This window comes from Gastrolobium bilobum, unplaced genomic scaffold, assembly GCF_033153095.1.
Source record: "Gastrolobium bilobum isolate Gb01-03AN ecotype WA unplaced genomic scaffold, APGP_CSIRO_Gbil_v1 utg1827, whole genome shotgun sequence".
Lineage (NCBI taxonomy): Eukaryota > Viridiplantae > Streptophyta > Magnoliopsida > Fabales > Fabaceae > Gastrolobium > Gastrolobium bilobum.
In genome coordinates this window covers 50,891-68,161 of record NW_026898477.1, presented here as the reverse complement: position 1 = coordinate 68,161, position 17,271 = coordinate 50,891, and the positions used below count along the sequence as shown (strand labels likewise).

Below are 17,271 nucleotides of genomic sequence, written 5' to 3'. Positions count from 1 at the left end.
AACCAAAAATCGAAAACTAAAATATAAAAAACAAGCATATTTTAATTGGATTGGATCGATTTTCGGTTTAGTTGGTGAAAACCGACTCAATCCAAATTGATCCAATGTATTATGTATTTATTATTTTTGAAAGATGGTAACTTAGAATCTTGTTGTTTTATAGACTCAGAATCTTCAATGTTATTGATAGCAAATTATCTTGTTTTATTTTTTATTGTCTATTAATTTATCTTAACTCTTCATGAGTTTTAAGACTTATTTTAGTTTGAAGACTTGAATTTTTTAGTGTTTGTAACTTTGAATAGCTTTATTTTGACATAACTAGTGACTTGTATGGCTGAAATTTTAATCTTTTCGAAAAATCGAAAATCAATCCAATCCAAACTGAATAAAATTGGATTAGATCAAATTTTAAAAAAAAAATTCAAACTGAATGAATGATTAAAAGAACTTTTTATTTAGTGCCCGTTTGAATGAGCTTTTAAAAAATGACTTTTTATGCATTACTTTGTTTAAAAGAACTTTTTTTATACGGTAAATTTATTTTACGTTTGGATATATGATCTGAAAATCATTTTTACATAAAAAAGTTATTTGGATGTTAAAATAAAAAAAACACTTTTTATATATAAAATTACAATAAAGGAGAGATAAAATAGCATGATCGTGAAATGAGGAGAGATAAAATATATATGATAGGATGATGTTAAAATTGTATTTTAAAAATTTATATTATATTTTTTCAAAATAAATAAATTATATTATCTTTTAATTTTTTCTTTTTTGAAAAGCAACCAACTACTGGCTACAGAAAAAAGCAGCATTTTAACTTTTATTTTAAATTATGCTTTTTTAAAAAGTTGTTATCCAAACATCTAGAAATTCTCAAAAGAACTTTTATTTTTTAAAAAAGTAACTTTTTTAGGAATAAAAGTCCATCCAAACGGACACTAAATAATCAAATCAAAAATATTGAATTAGACGATTTTTACTTCAAAATCGATACAATATAGAGAATAAACACCCCTACTATTTATATGTTTGAAATTGAAAAGTATTTGAAATTGAAAAATAGGTGGTATTCCAAGGCAAGACACTATTCGAGTCAAAATCTATTTGTCATCTTTCATTTTTATTTATTTTTAAATAAAGGGATGCCACTTCCATTTTATTGAAAAAAAAATCATCAAATATAACTAAAATTGTGACAAAGTTTGCAAATATTTGCTCTAGGAATAAGTGGCTTCTGTTAATGCCATAAACGACATAAGGGCATTCTAGTGCTACATTGTAATTTTCATTTTGGAGAAGTTGTGGAATATATCTAACAACGTTGTAACTTACATTTTGACCATACTGTCTCGTTAATGATTTTAAATAGTTGATAGTTAGAAAATGGATTTTTTTTGGGTGTAAAAATGGATTTTTTTTTAATAGACTGAGAATAATGGCATATTTGCTGATGTGCTAACATGTGACAACACCATAGCATATGTGATAATAGACCTAGTGAATTTGTATGTTTTTTAATAAAGTTTGACCTAACCACTTTTGTTAATTTATTTATTGAACTCAGATGGATAATAAGCCGCAAATTTGGATGTAATTTTTGCCAAAAAAATTGAATGAGTTGAAATTTGAGTGTACCAGTTTCTTTATTTTTAGGAATTTGATGCTGTAGGTCTATAATAAATTTGATGTAAGTTTATTTTTAATTTTTTTATGTTTAGTTTAATGTTAATTGGTTTGTAATAAGCTATATTATCTTTATTTATATTTTTACGAAATCCAATTTTAATTGACAAAAAGACTGAGATTTAATTATTTACAAGATTCAATTATGTCCAAAATTTTCAAACTTTACCTCTACAGATTCATCAGCCTCTGAACCAACTTAGGTTCATCGAGTGCAACTAAACTCAGATAACAATTCAGTTCAAAATCATATATGGTTACTAAAATAAATTAAAAATAAAAATGTTTTAAATCCTTAGTATATTATATTACTTATTACCTGTTAATAGGGACCACCTATTGGGTAGTGCGGAGGAAGATAATATATAGTTATATACTCAAGAGTTTGCATGAGGTTGTCATCATCTCTCTTTTCGTCCACACATATCCCACATGCCACTTTATTTATTCATTCATTCATATTCTCATCGCAATTCGCAAAGTCATAATACCTATTGCGTTTTCCTGCCTCCTTATTATTATTACTATGGCAAAATATTAGTAATATATTCTTTGATTCTTTTCACAATTTTTTTGTGAATTTTATTAAATAATAATAAAAAAGTTTAGGCTTAAATAATATTTTTTTAATTATTATTTTTAAAATATTAAACTTTTCTTAAACTTATTATTATATTAAAATTTGTATCTTCTCGTATTTGACTTCTTGTATCATAAAAAATATAAAAATAAATATTACAGGTTCTATACACAATTATAAATCATTGTGTCATTATATATATATATATATATATATATATATATATAAATAAGGTTTAATATATTTATATAAGATAAGTTTATCTCCTACACATATAAAAGTGTGTGGGTCCATATAGGTCTATAAGAAAAGAAAAGAAAGAAAATGAAAATACGAGCTCTAAACACTTTTATGTGTATAGGAGATAAATTTTTTTTTTTTTACCTTCTTATCTTTAATATTATTGTATTTAAATTTTACCTTTTGTCTCTCCTCTTAAGATGAATAGATAAGATGGGAAAAAAATAAAATAATAAATAATAAATAATATATATATAGGGGAAATAGTTTTCTCATTTTATATGAGAATTTTTTTTATATTACACTCATAATACATGAATGAATTTCATCTTGATTTTTTGTCTTCTCATTTCTTTTTGGATCCCATTCATATATTATGCATATAATATAATTTTTTTTTCTCGTATCAAATGAGAAAATTAATTCCCTGTATATATATCGAAAGAAAACAAAGAGAAAATCTTGAGACGTTTTTAGTGAATCTTTTACTTTTTCAGTAACATCTTCCCCCTCATAAGATATTATTATTATATGATTATGCAATAGAAGAGAAAACCGTCTTTCTTTACCCTTTTCAATTCCGAAAACATACTGCAATCAAGGCAAGCTTTGAACTTGCAAGCATACACACCATCATGTCCTACCAGGACTTGTACCCATTTGATCACATGGCCGAAGAAGATTTCTTTGATGAAATAGATGACCAAAACTATGGTGGGGGTGTTGAAGATGTTGGTCTTGATGAATATGAGATGGTTTGTTTGTTTGTTTTCCCTTTTCCTTTTTCTATTACTGGGTCTGCATTTTTTGAGTGGTTGTTTTATGTATTCATTCATTGAACTGAGAAAATATTTTTGTTTTTGTTTTTGTTTTTGTTTGCTGTGTTTGATTATTGGAGCAGCTTACTAAGGTGACTGATACATCATCTGTGCAAGCAAGGAAGGGGAAGGACATTCAAGGTATTCCATGGGAGAGGTTGAACATAACAAGAGAAAGGTATAGATTGACAAGGCTTGAGCAGTACAGGAATTATGAGAACATTCTTTCATCTGGTGAAGCTGTAGATAAGGTTTTAAATTTTTCCTTTTATCCCTTTTTTCTTTTAAGGTTGTTGGGAGGTAGGGAAATAACATAAGAAGTTGTTTGACAAATATTTTATATTCAATTTTATATTTTTATTTCTTTTTTCGTCCCAGGAGTTCAAACAAATGGAGAAGGGTGGCAAATACTATGAATTCTTTTATAATACAAGAGTGGTTAAGCCTACTATCCTTCATTTTCAGGTTTGTTGATTTTTATTTTCTTATGCTTCCTGTACCCAATTATTTCCTTGCTATTCGTCTGTATCTTTGAATGGCTAATAAGTATCTAGCATTGCTTGACCAAAATGTTGTGGGTTGTGTGGCTGTCTTGTGTTGTATGGTTGCACCTCTTCTTGTGCACTAATTTCACTCATGTATATTGAGAAAACAAAACTGGATAATCTTCAAATCTATTATATTGTGTGTCTCTAATCCTTTAACTGTACTGTGCCGTACAAGTTGGTTTCAAGTTGTTTTGTTTATATAATAAATCTACCACGTGCCAATTTGCTCTGGAGACTACAGTACTATTTCTTTTTTATAGTTTACTGTCTTACAAAATGTAGGCTTGAGTAGTTTTTTAATTAATTTTCAAGCTTAATGACTTTTGATAAGTAAAAATTCTTGCCTAATGACATGCTTGTCTGTGGGATGCAGCTGAGGAACTTAGTATGGGCTACTTCAAAACATGATGTCTACCTTATCTCCAATTACTCAATTATGCACTGGTCATCAATAAGGGGAAATTTGTCTGAGGTAGTCAATTTTGCCGGGCACGTGGCCCCTACCGAGGTAATGCAGTCTCTTACACAACCTTGTTCATCTATAAAGAAAGAGGAATGAGAATGCTATTTGCTTTTCCATGCTTTATTGATGTAAGACTTGTGTAGAAACCTGCAAATTTTTGTTGGATCATAAGAAACCTGTAGCTGTTCAATATGCACATGTGATTAATGAATCTAGAAAAGTTAACATGATTCGTTTGAGAAAATAATTTACTTAAAGAGTGTTAATTAGAAATGATTTTGTTTTTATGCAAGAACCAGATCTAAATGTTGTTAATGATTTTTCTTTACTTTTATGATTTCTGAGCTTTACTTAACTTATACATTCTTTGGTCTTGTAGAAATATGCAGGAAATCTGTTGGAAGGATTTTCACAGACCCAGATTAGCACATTGGCTGTCAAGGATAATTTACTTGTTGCTGGTGGCTTCCAAGGAGAGCTTACTTGTAAGGTGAGTCCACATGATTTGTACCTTATCATATCCACATGATTTAAAATCAGGAAATAATGTCTGATATGCCATTTTTTTGTTTTCTCATACTGTGCCCTGGGGAGGGATACTAACTCCTCTATAGATGGACTTCAGAAGACTGATCTCAAGCAGTTATAGATTGTATATACGTGATGTTGCTTGAACATCCATCCATTGGGAGACATTAAATTCTCTTGAAAAGCTAGGTTGCTGTGAACACATAGTCCCATGCTCAAATGTAGGGTAGGTGGCTATAGAGGGTTACGCTTGATTGAATGGCGGGTTATGAATATGGAATTAGGGATGTGGGGGATTCTGTCGGCATGTGGTCCTTTGCATTAAGCTAATAGTGAGTTTGAGTCTAAACTCCCACTCATGAAAACTACATTTTTTATATTATCCTTATTGGTACTTAAGGGGGACACACTTTTAGTAGGTTTTCATTCTTAGTGGACTTCCTATTAAAGATTGTCGAGCTTGAGCTTTGACAGTTGGTGAGTAATATCTAGAGGTAGGACTGAAAAGCTTCTTGCATTTTCTGGAATAATCCTATTATTAAATCTGTTCTGTTTGTCATTCAGTCTTATTGGAGTAGTGTCTTTGTCTTCCCTGTAAGATGATGATTAAGGCTGAGGAATAAGAAACTTCTAATTAAACTTCTCAATCAAGCTCCACTTAATCACCTAGGATTAATCCCATTTAACCCTTGATTTTAGGGATCAAGTCAAACCTTCCCTAACTCACAAGATTTTCCTCAATAGTTTTTACTTTTTTTACTCTTTACACACCTGTCAAGCTAATGCTTACAATGGCTTCAGTATATGTAGGATATGCTTGGTATGGGCTGCGCTTGTTTAAGTACCAATGTACCATACTTGAACTCTGTTAGGAACTTCCAAATCAATAAAAACAATCAACTCAGAAATACCAGTTATGGGACTGAATCAATCCATTTTCATATATTTGTGAAACAAATTACAACCGAGACTAGAATTCAAATACAATGCGTAATTAAACTAACAACTCTTCTGTAAGAAAATAACAATGCACAGTAGAATGAAAAGTAAGATAGGTGTGAGACAGTTGGAGAGGTCTCACTCTCTCCCAAGCACCAATGCTCTACTATTTTCACTGGATGCTGGTATCATGCTTCTCCACTTCCTTATAACAGAATTCCCTCAGCCTTGCCTTTCCACGCATGCATTCTGTTAAGGGGCAACTTGGTCATCCCCACTAGCTGATACAGATGCATTTCCCAATGGCCCTTCAGTCTGGCTTGAGCCCATTTCAACATTGCCCAATTGATTTGAGCCCATTTCAGCCTTAGCAGCCCATGTTCGTCTATTTTTATCCCTCTTATAGACATGTGTAACTGGGTTCCTAACAATACTCCCCCCCAATTTAAGCACCTTGTCCTCAAGGTGGAAATGAGGAAACTGAGCATTTATAACAGCAAACTCCTCCCAAGTACTCTCAAACTCTGGCAGATTGGACCATTTGATTAAGACTTCTAAAACACCCTGCTGTGTGTACCGCCACTGGCTGACCAGTTCAGGCTCGACCTGAAGCTCCCACTCATCGGACAAGCATTGAGGCAGGGGTTGTGTTACCAGACCAGCAGTTACCGCAGGTTTAAGCAAAGACACATGGAACACCGGATGCACCTGACAGTGAGCTGGCAATTGTAATTTATAGGCAGTAGCCCCAATTCGATCCAAAATCATGTAAGGTCCATAAAAGCGTGGGCTCAATTTTTCATTGACCCTTTTAGCAATAGTTTTGAGCCTATAAGGCTGTAACTTAAGGTAAACAAAGTCACCAACTTGAAATTGCAGATCTCTCCTCTTTTGATTAGCATGTCGAGCCATACGGTCTTGAGCTTGAAGAAGTTGGTTTTGCAGTTCCTGTAAGATGATATCTCTGTCAGCCAAGGCCTGAGAGACTTCATCTACTGCTGATGCAAAACTGGTTACTTTGAGCAAAGTAGGTGGTTCAGTTCCATAGAGTGCCCGGAATGGGGTCATACCAGTTGAGCCTTTGTAAGTGGTATTGAACCAATACTCGGCCCAATGAACCCATTTGGGCCAATTGTTGGGTTTGGGACCACAAAAACAGCGGAGATACACTTCCACACATTTGTTGACAGCCTCCGTCTGTCCATTTGATTGTGGATGGTATGCGGTGGTATAATGGAGCTTGGTGCCAGCACTCCTAAATATTTCAGCCCAAAAAGTGCTCATGAACACACGGTCTCTGTCAGAAACTATGGTCATGGGAAACCCATGCAACCGTACGACCTCCCTGATAAACAAATCTGCTATTCCACGTGCTGTATAAGGGTGTTTGATTGAAAAAAAATGTGCATACTTAGACAGACGATCTACCACCACAAAGATCGTGTCTACATTGTCTTGGGTAATTCTCCTATAAAATCCATGGAGATATCTGCCCAGACCTTAGTGGGAATGGGAAGGGGCTGTAGTAGACCCGCAGGGGTGAGATTCTGGGATTTACTTTGCTGCCAGATGGAGCAAGCTGCAACAAAATCTTTAATGCATTTTTTCATCCCCTCCTAATACACCAGACCCATCAACCGTTTATAGGTGCGCAAAAAACCAGAGTGGCCACCCATACTGGAACCATGAAACTCTTCTAGCAGTAAAGGAATAAAAGTGGAATGCTTGGGAAACACTAACCTGTCCTTGAAGAACAAACGGCCTCCTTGCAACGAAAAATTATGGTGAGCTTTAGGATTAACCAGCAACTCCTGACTGATCAAACGTAGCCTGCTGTCCTCATGAACCTCCCTTTCAAGTTGGTCCAAATCTGGTAATTGTAACTGAGACAAACTAGCTAACTGCATTTGACGAGAAAGAGCGTCTGCTACCAAATTTTCCTTGCCCGGCTGATACTGGATTTCGAAGTCAAACCCAATGAGTTTAGACATCCACCTTTGCTGCTCTTTCCCCAAGTTCTTACGTTCCAACAGGTGTTTTAGGCTTTTTTGATCCGTCTTCACTATAAAATGACTCCCCATCAAATAATGTTTCCATTTTTGTAAAGCAAAAACGATGGCCATTAGCTCCTTCTCATAAACCGATTTGGTTTGAGCTCTAGGGGAAAACCCCTGACTGATGTAAGCCACTGGTCGATTCCCTTGGGTGAGTACAGCTCCTACACCTTTTCCTGAAGCATCCGTACATACTATAAAAGGCTTCTGAAAATCTGGTAGAGCTAGAACTGGCACAGAGACCATACACTTCTTCAACTGGTCAAAAGCTTCTTCAGCCTCTGAGTTCCAATGAAACCCATCTTTTTTCAACAAATTAGTCAGAGGTTTGGCTATTTTACCATAGTCTTTGACAAAGCGCCTGTAATACCCTGTCAATCCCAAAACCCCCCTCAATTTTTTAATCGTTTTGGGAATGGGCCAGTCAGCCATAGCCCTCAATTTACTTGGATCAGCACTGATGCCTACTGCAGAGATTATATGACCGAGGTATTCCACCTGATCACTTCCGAATTTGCATTTTTTTTTATTCACAACCAGTTGATGCTGCCTTAACACTTCAAATACCCTCCTCAAGTGGTCTTCATGTTCAGCCCTGCACTTACTGTAAATTAAGATGTCATCTAGGAACACCAACGAGAACTTCCTCAGAAAAGGCCTAAGGATCTCATTCATCAACGCCTGGAAGGTTGAGGGTGCATTCGTCAAGCCGAAGGGCATCACTAAGTATTCATAGTGCCCTTCGTGTGTCCGGAAAGCTGTCTTCGGAATATCCTCTTCCCTCATCCTAATCTGGTGATATCCAGATTTAAGATCCAATTTAGAAAAAATACTGGATCCCCCAAGTTCATCCAGCAACTCCTCTACCACAGGGATGGGAAACTTGTCAGGTATAGTGAACTTGTTAAGAGCCCTATAGTCAACGCATACACGCCAACTGCCGTCTTTCTTTCTCACTAATATGACCGGACTTGAATACAGACTGGTACTATGTCTGATCCAACCATTACCCAACAACTCAGCAACTAGATTTTCAATCTCAGTCTTTTGATAGTGGGGATACCTGAAAGGCCGTAAATTAGGGATTTGCCCTCCTGGTTTGAGGTGAATGGCGTGGTCACAATTCCTTGTGGGAGGTAGATGCTTTGCTTCTTGAAATAGGTCCGCATATTCTGCCAATAGACCTTCTAACCCGTTCCAGCTTTCACCTTCTTCTCCAACAGTGCCTGTCTCCACACTCAAGTAATATCCTTCCCCCTGGTCTCTCAAAGCTTTCACAATAGATTTGAACGACACTTCCGACCTGGATAACGAAGGATCTCCCCTCAGTTTAACTTCTGTCTCTCCCTGCCCAAAGGAGATAGTTAGCTCCTTAAACTTAGCCCGTATGTGTTACGACAAGGGTATCAAATATTGATAACACCAGTAGACACAAGAAAGGAAAATAAAGAAGAACAGTAAAGAAAGAGAAAGAGAGACAATTTTATTGAATCAAGTATAATGGTTACAAGAGACTTGCTTTTCTCAAGGGAAAGGTTCCCTTCAATTCTGAGATGAAACTCAGAGGATACAAGACAATTCCCAAAAGTGCCACAACAATTACTAATACTCCTATTTATACAAAATCCTCTCTCCCATTCCTCTTCCCACCGTAACTAACTTCTCAACCGTTTTGTACCTCTTCTCTACTTATTCTTGGTTTATTCCTATGGGTATAAAACCTCCACGTAGCAGGTTGGTACCTTGGTGATGTATCAACCGTAACAATACCTCCTTCCTGCGGAACAACCTTGTCCTCAAGGTTGAACTCCGGAAATTGCTGCTGCATAGTAGAGATATCCTCCCAAGATGCTTCTTCAACAGGAAGCTTCTTCCATTGCACTAAAACTTGATCAACTGTCATTCCTTGTTTGGTAACAGATCTGCGATTTAGCACTGCAGCAGGTACATATCGTTCAGGATCAACCTGAAGCTCTACCGGTAATTGGCTTTCCACAAGATGATCTCCTACAGCCCTCTTAAGCTGAGAAACATGAAATACAGGGTGAAGACGTGCTTGTGGTGGTAATTGAACTTGGAATGCCACTGCACCAATCTGTTTAATGACCAGAAACGGACCATAATAGCGTGCTGCTAGTTTGGGATTCAACCGAGAGCCTAATGAATGCTGAGCATGAGGTCGAATTTTTAAGTAGACATGATCTCCCACCTTAATTGGAGATGTAGTACGGTGAATATTAGCCTTCCTAGACATATGATCCTGAGCCTTGTGTAGATGGAATCGAAGCTGGTGTAATGCCTCATCCCTGCTTAATAAATCTTGCGCTACAGATTCAAACAAAGTCTCCCCTTGAATATACTTGGTGATAGTAGGGGGTGCTCTTCCATAAACTATTTCGAAAGGAGTGGTTTTGGCAGAATTATGGTAACTAGTATTATACCAAAATTCTGCCCAAGGAAGGAAATGACCCCAAACGTTCACTAAAAGCTGCCCCACCGTTCACCGTCGTCCAAGTTCCCCCATCTTCACAGTCCCGTGCCAAATCCATCGCGTGCATCACTTCTTGAGGATTATGGGGTCGAATCCGACCACGAATCTCTGTTTTTAGACCCGCCAAAAAATACCCTAAAAGCTGTTCATCGCCAAGTTCCTCCGCTTGTGCAACGAGAACTTCAAATTCTTGAATGTAAGCTTCCACCGAATTTTCTTGCCGGAGATTAGCCAAACGTTCATAAATGTTTCCCAGGGTACGATCCCCATAATGCTGAATGAGAGCCTTAGTTAACTCCCTCCAATCCAAATTGGGTCGTTTCTTTTTTAAGAATCGAAACCAATGTATGGTATTCCCCTCCATACTCAAAAATGCCAGTTGTACCTTCTCAATCGGAGCTATTCCTTGTAACTCGAAAAATTTCTCCGCCCGCGCAATCCACCCAAGTGGGTCGATGCCTTCGAAACTAGGGAGTTCCACCTTAGACGTCCAATTGGTTACTTCCGTAGATCCAGCACTAGTTGCGTCATCACTGATGGTAGGAGAATCTGAAGCGTGTCCGTTCTTCTTCAACGCCATGTCCTTGAGAATTGAACGAATATCCTCCACGCTTTGTTGGGTATCGCTGGTTTGTTTGCGCAACGCTTCCATGGAACGTTCTAGAGTTTCGACCCTCGTCTCCATTATTATTATTTGCCCTGTGTCAGATCCGGTAGGTCGGACCACTGTTACGGAAAGGGTATCAAATATTGATAACACCAGTAGACACAAGAAAGGGAAATAAAGAAGAACAGTAAAGAAAGAGAAAGAGAGACAATTTTATTGAATCAAGTAAAATGGTTACAAGAGACTTGCTCTTCTCAAGGGAAAGGTTCCCTTCAATTCTGAGATGAAACTCATAGGATACAAGACAATTCCCAAAAGTGCCACAACAATTACTAATACTCCTATTTATACAAAATCCTCTCTCCCATTCCTCTTCCCACAGTAACTAACTTCTCAACCGTTTTGTACCTCTTCTCTACTTATTCTTGGTTTATTCGTACGGGTATAAAACCTCCACGTAGCAGGTTGGTACCTTGGTGATGTATCAACCGTAACAGTATGTCCCCCAATTGAGTCAACCATTCTAACCCCAGCACTACATCTGCTCCACCAAGCTCGAAGAGGTATAAATCTTGCTCAATAGAGGTGCCTTGAATATTTATCTTCACACCCTTGCACACCCCTTGGCAACTGACCTTGTGACCATCCCCTACCTCCACTTGATACGTGGAAGTTTCCAACACGGACAACCCGAGCTGCTCCACCACCGCTTGCCGTACAAAATTACTCGTGGCCCCGCAATCTATCATGATTACCACACGATGCCCAAAAATTTCTCCCCACACCTTTAAAGATTGGCTTGAAGTGAGCCCTAAAAGGCTATTCAACGATAGTTGCCGCGGCATCACTGTCTCTGTCTCTGCCTGGGGCTGCATCGTTGTCACAACGTCCTCCATCTCCGTTCCTCCCTCTTCTTCGTCATCATCGACCAGAAGAATGTGGAGTTGTGGTACCTGACACCGATGACCTGGTCTCCAACATTCCTCACACTTGAAATAGAGGCCACGTTGATGACGATCGCGTCACTCCGCCTGTGACAAGCGTCTTCCTTGGCTCATGTAGCCCTCCGTCGCGCGCTGACCGACCGCAGAAGCCGAGCTCGTCGCCGTCGTTCCTCCTTTTGCATTTTCGGGTTGCGTACTTTGGGGATTAGGGTTCATTACGTTCGACTGCTGAACGGAATGAGTCTGAGTATGATTAAATGAGGTAGATGGGCCCACAGATGTTGACCTGCTACGTTTTGGCTCATTTGGGCCCAAAAGGTTTCGGTGGCCCATATTAGTATTTTTTGCTCCTTGGGTCCAGTTTTTTCCTGATACCCCAACTCCTTCTTCCACCCAAGCCCCATTCCTTCGTTCTATCTTCATCGTCAGCTTCATCATGTCCGATAGGTTCAGATTAGGAGTCATCAAAAGCTCCTCCCTCATACTGTTCCACACACCGTTGAGCCAAGCACCCTTGAGTAAGTCTTCGTCCTCTAAACGAAGAGCTCCTACCACTGTCTCAAATTCCGCCCTGAACTCAGCAACGCTCCCCCATTGTTTGAGCATATACAAAGCTCGATATGGGTTCTCCAACGCCTCGGGTTCAAAGCGGCTAAGGATTTCGCGTTTGAAAAACAACCAAGTAGCGTTGGGATTGTTCACCTCCCACCAATGAAACCAATGAAGTGCTTCTCCCTCTAACACCATCAATACCGCCGTCACTTTCTCAGCCTCCGTGACTCCATTCATAACGAAGTACCTCTCTACCTTGCTCACCCAACCAAAAGCGTCGTGACCGGAAAACATTGGAATTTCCAGACGCCTTGCCAGGTGAGGGTTCGTGTTGATCCTCTGATCCACTCTCCCTCCATTAACTCCAGAATTGTGGTCGTCTGAATCCTCTTCTTCGTCTCGATTACGAGTTCTCCTTGGATCAGCCATCCCATCCAGCCTACGGAGGATCTGGGTAATTCCCTCTTCTGTTGCTTCTAATCTTCTACACACCTTATCTTGGCGGGTATGATTTCTGCGCAGCTCCTCTTCCATCGTCTCCATTCGATGGTCCATACTTCTGGTGGTTACCGTCATTCCACAGAGCTCCTAGATCGGAGCTCTGATACCAATTGTTAGGAACTTCCAAATCAATAAAAACAATCAACTCAGAAATACTAGTTATGGGACTGAATCAATCCATTTTCATATATTTGTGAAACAAATTACAACCGAGACTAGAATTCAAATACAATGCGTAATTAAACTAACAACTCTTCTGTAAGAAAATAACAATGCACAGCAGAATGAAAAGTAAGATAGGTGTGAGACAGTTGGAGAGGTCTCACTCTCTCCCAAGCACCAATGCTCTACTATTTTCTCTGGATGCTGGTATCATGCTTCTCCACTTCCTTATAACAGAATTCCCTCAGCCTTGCCTTTCCACGCATGCATTCTGTTAAGGGGCAACTTGGTCATCCCCACTAGCTGATACAGATGCATTTCCCAATGGCCCTTCAGTCTGGCTTGAGCCCATTTCAACATTGCCCAATTGATTTGAGCCCATTTCAGCCTTAGCAGCCCATGTTCGTCTATTTTTATCCCTCTTATAGACATGTGTAACTGGGTTCCTAACAAACTCCTATTCAATTCTATGATCTTGGTGCTTTTTCTCCCCCTCTTTTTCTTGTTATTGTTGTTGCTTCCATCTGGGTTAGCACTATATACTTAATCTATAGATTCATTTATTTATTTTATTGGAAATGTATTAGGAATTATTGCTGCTACACAAGCCTAGTCCTTCTGATGGACTCTATTTTTTCAACTTATCCTATTAGGATTATATTGGATGCAGCTTATACTGTCTATATTGAATGCAGCTTTTGGATAAGAAGGGAGTGAGCTTTTGTACGCGGACCACACATGATGATAATGCTATAACAAATGCAATCGATATTTATGACAGCTTGAGGTATTTCTCATACCAAGTTTATTGGTCTCAGTCTGGAACATTGCTTAACATGGAAACTTTTGCAGCGGTGCAACTCATTTTATAGCATCCAATAATGATTGTGGGGTGAGAGAATATGACACAGAAAGGTTTCAGCTTTTGAATCACTTCCAGTTTCCTTGGCCAGTGAATGTGAGCACTCTTTAAGCATTCTGATTGGTGCAGTTTATTTTTTCTTTTCTTTTTTCAATTAGTGCTTATCGTCTAATTATACTTCTATTCAGGTTCGTTTCAGTTTTCCTCTCTTATACTGGTGGACTTAATTGTTCATTAATATGTTTATTTGATGAAAGAAGAAGTTGTATCAGAAATAGAAAAAGAAAACAGGACAAAAAGATAAAGGGTAAGGAATCCTTCGAGCAGATAAAGAAAACCAAAACAAAAAGATACAGAAATGAAAGTCCTATAAGTATAAAACTAGTCATTGTCGAAGAGCTTCCAATCTCTCTGCATATCTGAAATACTGATCAACCTTGTGCTGAACACCAAAGAGAAATCAAATACACAATTTTATCCCAAAGAAAATTAAAGGTAAAGATACACCCTTGAAGATACAAGCATTCCTTTCCAACTACATAAACCTCAAAATCCCATGAACCGCCAAACGCCACAAGGTTTTGTTTTCCTTCTTATTACCTAACCCTTGAAAGTGTACATGAAGAAAACAATCCAACGAACTAGGACAAACCCAATTCCTGCCTAAAATACCATAGTGCTTATTCCGAAGATAGTCAACACACATATCAAAGAGAGAGCTTTAAGTGGTCATTGAACCTGCAACATGTGATTAGTGTTAATTCTATTGAGTATTGCTGTAAAAACAAAATATTTGATGTTAAGAGGAGCTTTGGATTTCCAATTTGGCTTATCTAGAGAAAATTATTTTTCATGTAGGAGAGTTAATGGGGAATTGAATATAAGATTTGCATAAAAATTTTAAAATACTTGAAGAATTCGGGTTCCAAATTCTTATGTCTTGATTAGTTGGAAAGAAAACATAATCAAGTAAAACCAAGAGGGATTGAAGTTCCCTAGTTTCTCCATCATTCAGATTTCTTATACTATTGAGTTGTAATAAACTATTTTCTTGCTTTACTCATGGTCACTTGGATTCACAGTTTGTATGAACTTCGACTATTTTCCTATCTTTCTTACCTCTAATTAAATCTAAGAAAATGCAGTTGTGATTGGATATTTTGATTGACTATTTATAAACTATTTTTTATTTTATTTTTCCTTATATACTGCCTTGATTGATGCAGCACACATCAATCAGTCCAGACCGTAAGCTTATGACTGTTGTTGGAGATAACCTAGATGCACTGCTAGTGGATCCTCAAAATGGGAAGGTACATTTTTCCTCTCATAATGTATTTATTGGGATTTTCTGCTGAAGTCCTTTTTTGGTAAATATTCTGTTGAGGTCTTTGAAATAGCTTTTTACGATCTTTTCATTTTTCATACATTTGCTAATGGGTCTTTTAATTTTTCTTCTATATTAAATTTGTTGGATAGTATTTTCTAATTTAGGAAGTAGATCCCATATACACTATTTTAGGGATTATGTATCATGTGATTAATTAGCTTGATTTGATTTGTAGTTTCTTTCTTTCCATTTATTAGTGATTGTAAATCCTATTTATAAAGAATGGGGCTGCTGAGGCAATTTCCTCAAGTCATTCAGAAATCTCTTTCAAAAAAATTATTGGTAGAAAGAGGGCGAGCCTCGGAGAAGTGAGAAGGTTGTTTCTTTGTGAGTGGAAGGTCTTGGGTTTGAGTCTGGGAATCAACCTCTTTGCCTCACCCCTACCTTTGCAAAGTCGAAGAATCTTTTGATAAATTATTGGTAGAAAACTTGAAAACATTATACAGTTTTTTCCGATCACCAAAATAAGTCACTAGCTCTTGGTAATTTTAGGAGGTACATATAACTGTTTTAGAGGGTTTTTATTCATTTTGTTATTAATTTTGTGAATTATTCTGATCAATTTGAAACTAATTCCTATTACAATTCATAATTTGTTTGTGCACATGTTGCTGACCTATCTGTCTTTAGTTTAAACCATACGAGGAGAAAATGTGAAACAAGCAATGCTTTCATAGAACATGTATATGCTGTGATATGTGTAGTCACTGTTAACATCTCAAGGGATAGGAAATGCATTCTAGATATGAAAATAGTTGGTAGAGGGAGTTAAAATTGCAAAATACAAATGCGGTGAAAGTGAACACTATGTAGGTACTTGGTAGCTTTGTAGTCCCTACCATAAGCAGCATCAGAAACTTCCACTAACATCTTTGGGACTCATTTGTTTTTTTAGACTGTCGCTACTCTGGTGGGTCATCGAGATTACTCTTTTGCATCTGCATGGCATCCTAATGGACACACCTTTGCAACGGGGAATCAGGATAAGACTTGCAGAGTATGGGATGCTAGACATTTATCATCTCCCATTGCCATTCTCAAGGGTAACATGGGGGCAACAAGGTCTATTCGCTTTTCTTCGGATGGTCAATTTATGGTAGTTGCTGAACCTGCAGATTTTGTGCATGTTTATAGTACAAAGGCAGATTACAAAAAACGTCAAGAGATTGATTTCTTTGGGGAAATTTCTGGGGTTTCTCTAAGTCCTGATGATGAGTGTATGTATATTGGAATCTGGGACCGGACTTATGCAAGCTTGCTACAGTATAATAGGAAGCACTCGTATGAATATCTTGATTCCTACTTTTGATCTTTGATTCCTATTGTTGATTTAGCAATATCATCATTGTTTATTTGTAGAGCATTGTGAGATTCTATATATGGTATTTTATGTAGGTCAGTTTGATTAATCAAGACCACAGCATTATAAGATATTTCCATAACTCATATTTCTGAGCTTTTTTTTTTTTTGGATACATCTTTCTGAGCTTTTTTGATGCGACTGCCATCAACAGAAATTGGAAATTGCTTTGTATTATCATTATATATTTTGTCCTTCCTTCATGTCTATGTTCTACAAAGCACATTATAAAATAGTGGTCGGCTAAGCTACTTTTAAGGTGTAGCCGTGCCTTGACATTGGCTGTTATGTTTTCTTTTTCTGGATATCGTGGTAAAATAAAAAGTCTCTTTGCAATTATGTAAGGATAAGGCTGTGTACAAAGATATTCTCTACCCCACACTATTAGTCGAGTTTAACATGGAGTGATTTTTTGTGGTCAAATGATTCATCTTGGATTTAGCTTGTGTGTAACTTGATGAACCAAACGATTTGGTCAATGAAGGGCACATCTACACTGGGATTGGGGGACTTATTTGTTTTCTTGTTAAGATTATT

At 37.3% G+C, this 17,271-nt stretch overlaps 1 protein-coding gene across 2 annotated transcripts; it reads left to right on the top strand.

Annotated features, from left to right (window-relative positions):
* The first annotated feature begins 3,035 nt into the window (after positions 1-3,035).
* Positions 3,036-16,922, top strand: LOC133316625 (uncharacterized WD repeat-containing protein C2A9.03-like). Of its 2 annotated transcripts, none has more exons than XM_061518402.1 (9): positions 3,036-3,270; positions 3,417-3,584; positions 3,712-3,798; positions 4,255-4,389; positions 4,724-4,834; positions 13,818-13,909; positions 13,975-14,080; positions 15,211-15,297; positions 16,270-16,918. In XM_061518402.1, exons 1-9 carry the CDS (start codon positions 3,151-3,153, stop codon positions 16,681-16,683), a joined length of 1,320 nt encoding a protein of 439 aa, XP_061374386.1. In that variant the 5' UTR covers positions 3,036-3,150; the 3' UTR covers positions 16,684-16,918. The 2 variants fall into 2 exon arrangements, with proteins under 2 accessions (XP_061374386.1, XP_061374387.1); XM_061518403.1 differs by having other exon boundaries at positions 3,133-3,270; positions 3,417-3,511; positions 16,270-16,922.
* The last annotated feature ends 349 nt before the right edge of the window (positions 16,923-17,271 follow it).

Excerpts from the sequence above, each read along its gene's own strand:
- LOC133316625 (XM_061518402.1), top strand. The coding sequence starts at position 3,151 with ATGTCCTACCAGGACTTGTACCCATTTGATCACATGGCCGAAGAAGAT. Across the intron at positions 3,271-3,416 it reads GTCTTGATGAATATGAGATG|CTTACTAAGGTGACTGATAC; the intron begins GTTTGTTTGTTT and ends TTATTGGAGCAG. Across the intron at positions 14,081-15,210 it reads AGTTTCCTTGGCCAGTGAAT|CACACATCAATCAGTCCAGA; the intron begins GTGAGCACTCTT and ends TGATTGATGCAG.